Source organism: Poecilia latipinna, unplaced genomic scaffold, assembly GCF_001443285.1.
Source record: "Poecilia latipinna isolate Pla-1442-1.1 unplaced genomic scaffold, P_latipinna-1.0 Scaffold1642, whole genome shotgun sequence".
NCBI lineage: Eukaryota > Metazoa > Chordata > Actinopteri > Cyprinodontiformes > Poeciliidae > Poecilia > Poecilia latipinna.
In genome coordinates, this window is record NW_015114258.1 from 36377 (window position 1) to 49933 (window position 13557).

A 13557-nucleotide genomic window follows, 5' to 3' on the forward strand; every position below is an offset into this window, starting at 1 on the left:
TATATATAGGAAAATTTGGACCCAGTCTGATTTTTTGCACACATTTCACTCTCTGACCAAAACTAGAAGAATGTGCCTACTATGATTTTAAATTAATAGATAATTTTTAATCCACAGAAGATGCAGAAGATGTTGGGAACATCAAGACATGCATTGTTTATGAAGTTATCTGATGAAGTAGATGTTCATTTAGATGTATGTCAATAGATGGCATCGCAGTCATTGGAGTGCCTTATATTACAGTAAGCTTTTGGAATGATCTATAACAAATTCATGATCAGGCACAACATGCAGAGTTTTACATTTTGAATGCAAACTCATATTCTCTCTTAGCCCTTGAGCTAGATGCCTCTCCATACTGAAACATATAATATCTAGAGTCTGGACTTGTTTCTTCTTTGAAGGTTAACCAATATGATTTGTTTTAAGTAGAAACTCATTTGTCCTGATGAATTTTCAAACTTTTCTTCTGTGTGTGATCTGGCTTTGGCTAGTGAGCTGTTTAAAGCTGAATAAGCACTGATCAGAATCAAAAGGTAGAAATACGAATCAGCTTATCTCACAAGATTGCATCGTGTACTTGTTACACCTCAGTTCTGAGTCAACGTAAGGAACCCAGACAGACGTTGCAAAACAGTCTCAGTAGGAGTCTTCCTTGCTATTCTTTTTAGGGTTGTGGTGATGGACAACAGGTAAACTCCTTTGGAGTTAAGACCTCCTTGTTTCTTTGTCAAACCTCTGCCTTAGACATGTTAAAGCACTCCAGATATTCAGAGAATATCTGGAGTGCTTTAACTCCAGATATTCTGGAGTTAAAGCACTCCAGAATATCTGGAGTGCTTTAACTCTTAATATCACTTTTAAAGTGGAAAAGTGATAACGTTGTTATATATTTAGACTTTACGAGGTGATATTACTCTGAATACTCATTCTTGAATGATTCATTCGACTTTCTCTTCAAGTAGTCATCAGATTTAACCTTTTTGGGTGTTTTATGTTTAGCTGATACTGTAACTTAGAAACTTTTTGTTTTCCATAACATATCTAAATCTCGTTTATGTCCGGATAAAATTCGGCAATAAGATGGTTCCCTAATGAAGAAAAGTATTCACACCTCAGCATTTCTTTTTAGCATTTCTTGAGGCTGCTAATAATTTTATACACATAACTCAATAAAAACATTATCCATTATTGCAAATGGTTTGTCTTGGGGTGCAAAAGTGAAGACCTAGTCTAACACCTCTGTTAAATAAGGATGCACAGACAGGACATGGAGCGCATCCAGTCTAATATAAGAAGGAACCATAAGGCACAGAGTGGCTTTCTGCAACAGTCATCAAGACTCTTAGCACAGACAGGGATAAACATGCACTTGAGTGGAGCTGCACATGTGCTCATACCCTATCACCAGCATGCATACATTACCAGCCCAGTCTTCTTGTACATGCACACATCGACTCTTGCACAGACTACAACACACAGCCCGAAGCTGAGGATTTGAGGCTGTGTGCTCTGGAACCTGATCACAAAGTCACCTTGGAACAGAAATTCTCCTCGACTCTCCCCAATCCGGTTTAATTCTCTGCAGAAACATAGACAGCTGCAGAGCTTCTTCATTGTTACCCTCGTTTACCTACGAGTGCGTGGCCTGAATTCACCAAGAGTACACTTCTGTCTCATTTTCACTGACTATAAAGTCTCCCAGTATCTAGGGCGTTTGGGGAGGTCTGTATTATTGGATTGTGGTGGAAAACGTTATTTAGACCCGTTTAGGTTAAAGGGACGTCATCAAGAGTCAAGGAAGAACAAAGAATAAAGCAAAACAATTGAGCTGCAGCTGTGCATCAGGAAAAGTGTGTAGAAAAGTGTTTACACATGTGAGCTTGCATTTACTACGACAAGCTTGACGTTTCATTCACTAGAACTCAGTCAGATTGGATCGATATGCATAGTGACTTATAAATCTTATTTTCTGGTCTGTGTTGAAAAGAAAATGTGCCCACAGCATGATGTTTCCACCATTATGTTTTTGAGAGGCAGAAATAGTTGAAAAGGTTTCATTGAATCTCTTGTTGCAGATCTTTGAACATGATTTTCTCCTCCAGAGATATTATGGCTCCCTGGGTTTCTTCCCTGATTAATGCTCTTTGCTTGCCAGGCTTGTCAGTTTAGTTCAGAACTAAGTAATGTTGACATCTACAGCCGCAACATGACCCATCAAAACCAGAAAGTTTATTGAGTTCATAAATGCCTATTATGTTTTTTAATGATTCAATGAAAAAACAAATATATTTCCAATAATTTTTCGCCAGTGTTGTCAGTCTGCTGTGAAAAAATATAGAAAAACAAAGAAAAACTATTAACAGATTTGTTAGATAACATCTCTTTTTAGAAAGAGTGCAACAAGCAGTTTTATTTTGTCTTTCTCATTTTTTATATGTTAAAAGCCACAACATGTGGCTCACATGCTGAGTGTTGGAGATCTCTGGTTTAGCTGGACTCCTTCCAGTTCCACAGTTTAGTTTCACTTCACAAATATGAACCTGTTCGTGTCGGTCTGTCACATAAAAATTCTTGGAGTTGTGTGGTTTTAACCTGAAGTTCAAGAGATATGAATAATTTTGCAAGGCAGGGCGTATGCAAACTTTAAGCTTACAATCTGATAGAATGTGAAATATTAAATGCAGTGATGAAATCTGAGTCCGTGGTTCATGGTGCACTCCACGTTGCTTCATCTCTGTTAATCTTCCTTTCAGTGTTAGTCAAAAGAACTGATTGTGAGCGATTAAATTCCTGGCTGATCAGTGATAGTGGGCATTCATGCCAACATTGTAAAGCCATGACAGTGCACCACAGAGACCAAAAAATAAAAAATCCACTGTGTGTTGCTTCTCTTAAACAGGATCATTTACATTTGAGAATTGCCTGTTTACACAATCCTCCATGAATTCTTTTCCCAAAGACAAGTCTTGAATATGTGACGCCTTTCAAGAGCCAATTTGCAACATTCGGTAGATGAATACCAGGAGCCGACAGATAATGACAAAACAAAATGTGCTGCTGACTTCATACCCATAAAAACGCAGAAGAGGTGATGCAACTGGCTTCAACAACACACCAAATCCTCTTCTGCCTCATACCACGCAATACTCCCCCCCTTACCCATGCCTCACACGTCCTCCTCCTCTTTCCCTTTCCTCTTTCTTCCCCTCTGATTCCCTCCCTGCTTGCCTTCCAGACTGGCACTATGCTAATTAAAGTAGCTAGGAGTGTGAATTTGTGAGGAGAGTGGGATTAGCTTGATAAGTATCAGGAGTACAGAAGCACTGTACCAAAGTCATTTAAATTCTAATAAAAGGAAAGTGTTAGAACATTCACTCTGATGCATTGCAACAATTTCCTCCCGACAATCTACACAAATCCTATTTATTCCTTTATGAGAAGTAAACCCACACTGGCGGGAATACAGTTGCCTGTTGGGTTTGGTTGCTACCACTCGGCGCTATTGGGATTTTTTTCCTTCACAGTGCTGAAACTTGACTGATAGCACAACTATGAGGAAATATAAACACGGAATACCTTACATTTCCACTAACCTGCTTAAAACCACCTGCATGAGGTTAAAATCAGCTTTAAATGTATTTTACACCCGGCTAAAGATGCTAGCACACAGCTACTTACAGGCCTTTTCTGTGCGCTCCCATTCACAGCAGCGCAAGCCACAGATAAAGAAAGAAACTTTTTACCAAATTGATTTGCATGCTTCATAAAAAGCAGTGCTTATGCCTTATTAGATTCCACTAACTATAATAGCTACACGGAGGATGTTTATTGGTAATGAAAGAGGACCTATGTGACAGATTTGGTAAAGCGAGCCGGCAGCGGCATGCTGAGATGATGAGCTCCGGTCGAGACGCAGGCGTCTGTCTCTTAAAAACTTCAGCCTAAATAGGAGGGAAATGCAATTTGCTTCATGTGTAAGAGCTGATTTACAGCAACCTGCTGTCCATTGCCTGCACATCTCTCCCCCTGCGCGATGCTTCCCCACCTGATCCACCACTCAGCAACGCTCTTGTGAAATGGCTCTGTTGCCTGCTCTTGTTAAAACTGAGGGGTTATCAGATGGAAAGTAGCAGAGCGCACTGCGGCGGATACAGAGAAGGTAGACTTGGCAGCGTCCCCTCCTACAGAGACAGCCTGGAACTAATTGCTGAGAGATATGGATCACATCCCACAATTTGTCAGCCGGGGTGATAAAACCATTGCACGGTTTGTGGTGGTAAAGGAGCACCGGGAAGTTGTCTGAAAGGGGGCAGCGGGGCTGATCAAGATAGATGCTGAGAGGGTCTTAAAATGGCAGACGAGGGCAGACGCCAGGCAGTTAGCTCTGTTTATGAGTTTACGTTGTGAGTCAGCGCTAAGCCAAACACTCATCACTCATATGATGATCCAGCCTTTAATTTTACAGCTCTGCTTTGACTGGCGGCCTTGTTTACAGAGGTGTTAGCCTCACAGTTTACCTCTGCACCCGACCCAAAAACTGCTTTCCACATTATCGCCATCTTAAAAGACAAACAGATAACAGCGAACCATGACAGCTCGCACAAATCCGAGGATAAAATATGAGCGTGTGGGACCCCGGCACGGACCCCGGCCCGTAATTTCTCTCTCAGCCTCAAACCGCAGCGAGTTTCTGGATGACATCTGGAAGATGCGTCATTGCAGCTGTGCTGGAGGAGCTTTGCACTCTGGCCAGAGGGTCTCGTCTCCTGGCCTTTGACAGGCCATTCGGGCACCAATGTAGCAGCCCAGCTGGTGGACATCTTCTCATGTACACTCACATTTCAGAAACAGTCTTTCACACCATCAGCTGTCCAAAGCGGTAAAAGGAGATGAATATGCATGTCCGCAATTCAGAATCGGTTTTGTAAAAACGGTGATGCTTCTGGAGCAAAAGCTAGAAAAAACTATTAGGAATTTCACAAAGTGATTTGACAATGTGTTCTTTGAAGCATGCAGGCTGCGGCACCACTGTTGGCATTATTTATTTTGGCCATCAGTACCCTTTTCTCCATAACCTTCTCAGAAAATTAAGTTTGAGTTGACCTTTTGAGACTTTCAAAGCCTCGAAGAATTAGATTATGAGGAAAACAGCATTAACAAATTACAGCCGCAGCTCAAATTCCTCAGGTTTTCACATGACATCATTTAAGTCGATTATCCAAATGCAAAGAGACAGAAGTAACTCCAGTGGCATTCTTCTCCTGTACTTCTCACATTCTGCTCCATGATTATTTGCGGTTTCATAAACACTCAGGTGTCAATGGAAGAAAGAAATCTTTTAAATGACGTGTCACAGTCCTCAGTGATGACTGAAGAACAGAACCAGCCCGAGGATATAACCTTAGGCTGGTATATATGGTTCTACATAAAATTAGATTTATGGACCTTACATCTACACTAATGGTATAAAAAGAAAGAAATAAAAAACAATAAAAAAAACCCTAAATTTTTATGAACAACACTGTGTTTGTCAGAAAACAAGCATTGCATGCTCTAATCATAGCTCCTCATAGTAAAACATGGTGTTGGCTGCATCATGTCATGGTGACAGACAGGCAGTTTTTACTGTACTTTACATTTTTATTAGTAAAAATGTTAAAACCACCCAAACAATGTTCTACTTTATGCTGTTTGGGATCCTAAGCAGATTTTTGAGACCATCCATCCAACAACAAACCCTACAACTGATATTCCTGGTTGACCAAAGATTATTCATTATAAACATTTAATGTTACGGTTTTAACTAGAGGGAAAGTTAGTCACACAATAGCTAGATGTGCGTTGCTTGACTCACATTCATTTCACATGATTTTCTTTGTTTCTTAGAAAATTTGACTTTTAGAAGATTGAATGATCCTGGATCTCCTTTAAAAACCTGAATCCAGATCAACCAAAATCAAAGCCAGTCATTTTTTCTGATGTTGGCCAAGTTTTATGCCATTTCTCCTTCACCTAGGAAGGTCTTTACATTCTGAATAAATTAAATCACATTTATTAAAACAAAAGTTTTCTCAATTGATTTGTCACTTGTACATATAATATTTACATTAAATTAGATAACTTGTCTTCTGAGCGTCCAGAGCTTTTGCTTAGTTTCCATGTGTCGGCTATAAGAAACATATAAGAAACAAACTGATAAAGTCTGCTACTACTGCAGAAATATCATGAATGCTTTTTAAGGCAACGCAGGGTAATATTTACATTAAAATCTCAGCTGAAGCTCTTAGTTCTCCACCACTTGACATACTGCGCTCCTTCTCTCCTCAGACGTACTGGATACCCGGGCATGTTGGGGGGTTTTGAAGATGGACAGTGACATGTGTGGAATCAGTTACCAACTCTGCGTGTTTGTGGTGTGATGAACAGTTAGCATGCGGTGAGGAGTTTGGGCCGTTTCAGAGTGAGTGTGAACCTCTGGGGTAAGAGGAGAGGGGTGCCCCAGAGTTTTTTTTTTTTTTTTTTTTTCCTCCAGCAGTTGATTGATTAATGTTGTTGTCGGGGCATGGGGTCCCCAGAGAGGATGAAGAACTCTGTGTGATATGTGGAGGATTTTACAAGCAGTGGCGAGCTTGAAAGTGGTGGGATGAGATCCTGGCCAAAGGCCGAAATGAGAAATCCATCAGGAATGCATTCCCTTTCGCTCCTCTCCTAGTTTCTGCTCCCTTCCCATCTTTAGAACAACAGCTGTTGCTGTAACTCTACTGTACACGTCTTCCTTCAATCTTGCACTAAATTGTGGGGAGTTCAGGCTGTCAGAGTGGCCTCCCTAGTCTAGGGTGTGAAATAAGGAAGCGTTTCTGTCAAACTGCTTCAACATTAAACATTGTAGCATGATAAGAAGGAAAACGTGCTCATGATGGATGAATGTATTGCACTGTAGAAATATTCATACCCCTTAAGATTTTTCACGTTCTGTCAGGTTAGAATCACAAATTTTGATGCATTTTATTTAGATTTTATGTGATAGACTGATACAAAGTAGAGTATATTTGTAAACTGGAAGGAGGGTAATGTCTGAAACATTTGGGAAGCATTTGTATTCAGCCTCCCTTACTTTGACACCCATAAGTAAAATCCAGAGTAGCAAATTACCAGAAGAATCAGTGTGTCTTTTAAACCCAATATGAGTACAGCTGTACTATAAAAGCCTCAGAGATTTTTTAGAGAACATTAATGAATAAAAATAATCATAAGACTGAGGAACACAGTAGAAAGGCCAGGGATAAATATGAGAAAGATTTAATGTAAGGTTAGGTTGTAAGTCCCAAGCTTTGAACATCTTATAGAGCACTGTGCAATCCATGATATTAAAATGGAAAGAGGACATCTCCAAGTGTCCAAAAGCTGACAGGCCAGGCATGGAGAGCAAAATCTGCAAGAAGTCCCAAATGCAGTTTGCCGAAAGCAATGCAGGAGATAGAGTGTTCACTTAAAATGCTGTAACACCACACCAGCATACTGAGCAATGGCCAAACACGGTGGTGGCAGCATCACGCTGAGGGATTTGTTTCCCCTGCAGAAGGAGCAGCTGGTCACAACCTAAATATCAGAACTTTGTTTGTAAAAAAAAAAACTGAATCCATTCCACCTCACAATGTGCTACTTTGTTGGTTGCCAACATTAAATCCCAATTAATTATGCTGAAGTTTGTGGCTGTAATTTGAACTAAATGCTTAAAAGTTTAAGGGGTAAGAACACTATGTTAAAGCAATGTGCAGACTCAAATTATAGAGAAAGGCAAGGCTTTTTCCTTGGTGACATTCCGTGTTTCTGCAGCATGTAGTTAATTCACCCTACTCACAAAGACATAGTCCCTGTAAAAATGAAAGAATGGCTATTCTTTGCTTCATCTGGGCTTCAGCTAAGGTTAAGTTGCGTACAGCTCCGTTGGACCTACCTGTACTCTGGCTTCTGTGAGTTTTGTCCTCTGAGCCAGCTCCTCTCGGGTGTAGATGTCGGGGTAATGCGTTCTCTCAAAAGCCTTCTCCAGCTCCTCCAGCTGCTCCGCTGTGAAGGTGGTGCGGCTGCGCCTCTGCTTCCTCTTCAGGGGCAAATCTGGCTCCGAATCAACATCCGATCCGTCGTCTGTGCGGTTACCTGAGGTGAAGAGAAACCTAATGAGAGCCTAGTCGAGAGGCCTTTGGGAGAATTAGCTGTTTGTGGAAAAATAACGGCGTTATCTGCATTCTAAAAGGGCCTCCTTTGTCGTTCGTGATGCAGAGTTTGCATCGGAGAGGATTCAAATGACAGCTACTTTTCTCTCCGTACACAACTGGGAGAATATTATCTTAATCTGTGGATATTTATTTAATATAGAAGAGGCCCTGATATGCAATCCTGCCTGTGAGAGGGGCCCCAGAGGCTGTGGAGGCAGGGAGCTGAGGGGGAGTGGGCTGCCAGTGGGTAGAGGGGTTAATCTGCAGAGGCCACCTTGCTGCTCCTCACCCTGTTTTTCTCTGTCATTGGCCCAGGGCATACTGCTCATACACAGCTCAGCCAAAGTGCATAAAATAGAGCACAATATCGCACCAAAACCATTCAGTCCCATGTGTTTCCACCTGCTGTCACAGAATGAATTAAAGCATATTTTACATTACTTTTTCGGCATTCAACTAAGCTGAATTTTTGCTCGAGGAACACAGATACAGCACAAAGCTGTACAATCCGGGCCGACAGGGAAATTTTTGACAGTAAATACGCATTACCATTATAACTGAATTTAGAAAATTGCATCATTTTCACCTCCTCTGCATGTCTATTCAAACTACATGGCCCTTTTCATTTCATGTCATAAAATTCTTATTTTCATAATTTCCTCATTGAGACATTGACAAGGCAGAGTGATGTGCCAGTGTTGCTCCAGGCCTAGTTGGATTGCATCATGCTCAGTCCAGAAAGTGTGGGAGAAGGGAAAATAAAGGGAGATGCTGAAGAAAAAGGGCGCGTGAAGAGATTTCGGGTTCTGACAGGGGCCCTTTGCCATCCGACTCCGGTGGAAATGTGCACCTGACTCTGGCTCTTTGTTCCAGCTCACTCCAGTCACATCTTTCAGTGGACAAAAGAGCACTCAGACCTTGCCTCCAAATAACAACTGTGAGAACAAAAGAGCAACAGAGCTGGCGGAGTCTCAAGGCCAGCTCCAGAGTTTAATTAAACAAGGAATTATGGGATTATATGGAGACTATCATTACAGGCCACTCCACCAGTCTTCTGCGAACATTTTTTGTCCCCCTGAGCTCGTGCTCGACGATTCCGTGCGGATTACATGTGGCCGCAGGACATGAGGCCGCATTCATTAAATCAATTCTTCAGTCTTATCCTTTTTAATAAAGATTGATTCTTGAAGCACAAGCTCACTCGGGCTGCAGAACACCCTTGAACATACAAAGTTGAATATGTACATACAGCACATATCCCTTTGTTGGTTTTCATGAGGATGCGGGTATCCATTTGCTCTGTAACTCGCCATGACGACACTTGAGAGCAGCGCAGCGGTCTGCGGATCACTTTGCAAAGTCACCTCCACGTCCCCGCGGGGGAGACGCCGGGGTCAGAGTCGACACATGCTCAGTGGGGTTCTGAGCAAGACACCACCGTCCTCTCCTCCTCAAATTATCACTTTTCCTTTGTTGGAGATGTTCTCACAAACTTTAGCTAGCTAGCAAACCGACCTCGCAGTTTATCACTGTACTGTCGGAAACACGTGTTACATTTGACAATTAGGTTCAATATTTTTTTCTAACAATGTGACATTGATTCAGATTAAATATTTTGTGTTTTTAGTCAGATTTCTATTTGCTAAATGCAAAAAAAAAAAAAAAAAAATGAGATAAAACTTTATTCAGAGATTTTTTGTTATTAGTCAGAGTACTGTGCCTTTAAACATTTTTGCCAAGTCCAACTAATGGTGATATCAAAGGTTTGTAAGAGTCGTTCCCACTGAAACCACTCCCACCATTATTGAGACTCAGATAAAAGCAGCCATTACTCCAAAAGGAAGATTACAATTTAGACAACTACCTTAATTTTGAAGACATATTCTTCATTCTCATGTAACTTAAAGTGTTTATCCATAATTACCGTTGCCTCATTTAGAGGAAAATGGGAAAGCTTGCAAGCCTGAGAACACAATCCCAGCTGCTCAGCACAGGAATGGCAGCATTATGCTGTGTGGGATTGTGTGGTGCACTTCACTAAACAGATCCTGAGAAAAGAAAATTATGTGGAAAATATTGACATCACATGTGGAAAAAAGCAAGGAAGTTAAAACTGGAGCGCCATTGAGTCCAACAAATTGGACAATGAGTCTAAAAACACAACCAGATTAGCTACAAGGTGGATTAAGGACAAGAAAGTCAATGTCTGAGAGTGGCCATCATAAAGCCTTGATGTTAGTAAATTTGTAGTTATAGTTGAAAAGGGGTTTGCGAATGAGGCAGCCTAGAAACCTGGTTCAGTTACACTAGTACTACCAGGAGGAATGTTCCACATATTGTGAGAACCCACAAAATGTCTTTCCAAAGTCATACAGAGACAGTTCCACTAAATACTGCAGTCATTCCTGCAAACTTCTAAAACAGTAAAAAAGTAAAGAAAAAATATTTCCCAAATAAATTCTGTTATTATTCTGTCATTTCTCAAATAGAAATAATTTTTCCAACCCCACCTGATCTAAAAAACATACGCCTTATCTGTCTTTTTAATACAGTGTATGTAAATATGTGGTTTCAACAGTGTTCTGACTGATAGACCTCAGCAGTGTTTGGCTTGTACTGCTGTTCGTCATTAAGCCCGCAGAGCCAACACATCTGCTGTTGTACATGAACCAGAGGCACAAGGTCACCAGTGCTGCCTGTAATGAGTGAAGGAAAATGGAACACGGCACATGTTGTTGGAGGCCAAATGGGACCTGGACACGATGTAAAACTCATCTGTATGCCGACTAAATTTAGTGAGCCGAGGACAGAAAATATCCCAAAACACATGGCTGCTCTCTCCGCCGATCTAAGAAACGACCAGAGACACACGGAGCGGCAAGACAAGAGAGAGGAAATCTGTGCCTTTCAGGCTGCTTTATGCAAAATAAGAGCTAAATAAATAGACAAAATGGGGCCCTGCAGGACTGAGCAGGTCAATTCTTTAACAGTGCAGAAAGGTAAACTCTGATTAGACCTTTGCATAATACAACCGCTGTAATTTCCATGCAAAGGTTCATGAGATATTGGTAAACCACTCAGGCCTTGTCTCATTACTTATTGTCCAATTAGAATCTCATTATGCTGCATCCAGTGGGCACGATTAGTGCCGTGTACTCTGCTCCAGGGGCCCTCCAAGGTTTTACCTCAATATTGATTTAAAATTGTGGCCATCATGAATAGGAATTAATCAGGTTTACACTCTGCTTTGTCAAGGTAAAAGCCTGATTAGGCTGCAGGAAGAACTCCGGGGGCAGTGAAAGCTCCAAGCCCACATTCCCACATTACAATACATTTCATGGATTTTCCAAAAAACATGATTGTAACGCTGAAGTTTGAACTGACCATATATATGTGTAAATATATACATATCCTCTTCCAAGCTTCACTGGGAATCTTCACAAGTTTTTTTCTGTTGTTTTGGGGTTATTATACATGTTTTGCACCAATAAACATTGATCTCTGGAAAACAACAAGATGGTAGAACCTTCAGGCATTCCCAGTAAATTGTAGCTGGGAATAAACTGGTGTGTGAATCAGTCCAAAATTGCATAATTACCAGCATGACTAGATCGATACTTGAGTTTCAGATTTCATCTTGAAATTTTATTTTGCATTTTAGTATTATAGTTTCTCAATTCTACCCTTAAAAACATTATGCTTTGATTTTAATCATTTCTTCCACTTTGTTTCTTTAAAAAAACAACATACACATAGATGTCCTCATATTATATAAATGTGTTATTAAAAAATTTGTAGACATCCATAAAACTTGATTTTGACAAAATAATTCAAAGGAAAAACCACAAAAGTGCCTAAAGGTCAAAGGTTCAGTGCTATATCCAACTTAAAGTTTGATATAATACTGGTATTAGTACCGGTGATGTTTTACTTAGTATCAAACTGATAACAAAATATGCAGTATTGCACACCTCTACAAACCATAAACTAGACTAAAGTTACATGACTCAAGCTTTTTCTGTTTCTTTTATCTCTTCTTTTGATTGTGAGTCTTAAGAATTCAAGAAAAGAAAGAAAATATTTCTCTTGTAATTATTATAAACGTTGTTTACATTCAATGGGCAGGCAAAGACATAATAACACGATTGCTTGACTGACAGGTCGTTTCTTTTTTACAACTTGCAGCAGACGGCAGGGTGACACAATGACCACAGCAAAACGTAGCACATGTAACAATCACTGATCTATGCAAGATGCTCGGCATAAACGTACAAATCCACGTTTGACAAACGTTGCATCGCGCAAAATCGTCATGAAAAATGTTTCATGCTGAAAAAACAACAATAACAACAACAACAAAGAAAGCAGAAAAGAACAGAAAACACCTTGTTTAGCTTCTGGAGATGTTTCACAGCCTTTTACAGTTGGTTTGAAATATCTTCCAGATGAAATAAGCTTTTCTTTCTCTCCTTCATTTCCTTTGTGCATTAAAATTTAGGAAAACAACTCGCCTGGTCAGAGTCACAACGCAGCAAACACACTAAGCACAGATCATTCTGTTAGGTGTTTTATAACAGCATTGCAATATTGGTAAAAATCAGCTAGAATAAAGGTATTTTAAGCTGCTTGAATACAAGGAGAAAAAAATCTAAATTTTCATGTACCAGCAGGAATATGTAGTGAACCGTGTTTAATTAGTGTGAACGTACCGAGTACTCCAAATGAACTCTGTCGACGTGAGGAAGCACATTAGATCGCTTCGCCCTGCTGTGGCCGTGCTTTAATGATGCTTTAATTCTGAACAGACCTTTCAGATAAAACACAGCTCGTCCTCTTGAAAGACTTGAACTGCTAGTTAATAGTTTGAAGGTTGCAGCGAGGTTTAAAGGCTTTTCCTGCCCCTCGTGCTCCTCTCCTGACCTTTCAGACAGACCCCAGACAGATGGGATCCTCATCACACTTTCTTCTTCAAAACCAGCCACCGTGTGCATCATCTGAAGCCCCTTCCTCCGCCACCACCTCCCTCCAAACCCTCAGACTCCTCCAGGTTTGTGAACTAATGCTAATTAGCTCACACTTAGCTAATTAGCTAAATAGACAGCTGTCTATTTAACGTGGCAATTAAGCAAGCGATCTGTTAAGTTACAAGTTTACGATGGGTAACAACAGCAATACACATAATGTTACCCCAGGCTGGTGAGAGGCAGACAAATGTGCTAGCACCTGGTTTGGAAATGGCCTAAAAATATATTAACCTTTCACAGCAAGCGTATCATTTTATACGGAAATAATTGGAAACATCCATATTTTAATTTTAATTATATATATATATATATAT

At 40.5% G+C, this 13557-nt stretch overlaps 1 protein-coding gene across 3 annotated transcripts in view; it reads right to left on the bottom strand.

Annotated features, from left to right (window-relative positions):
- Positions 1-13557, bottom strand: part of pax7a (paired box 7a) — a 60751-nt gene that overhangs the window by 22756 nt on the left and 24438 nt on the right. For all 3 annotated transcript variants that reach the window (XM_015059612.1, XM_015059611.1, XM_015059610.1), the window contains one exon: positions 7961-8160. In XM_015059612.1, the coding sequence (XP_014915098.1) occupies positions 7961-8160 (200 nt within the window). The remainder of the gene's footprint in view (positions 1-7960; positions 8161-13557) is intronic.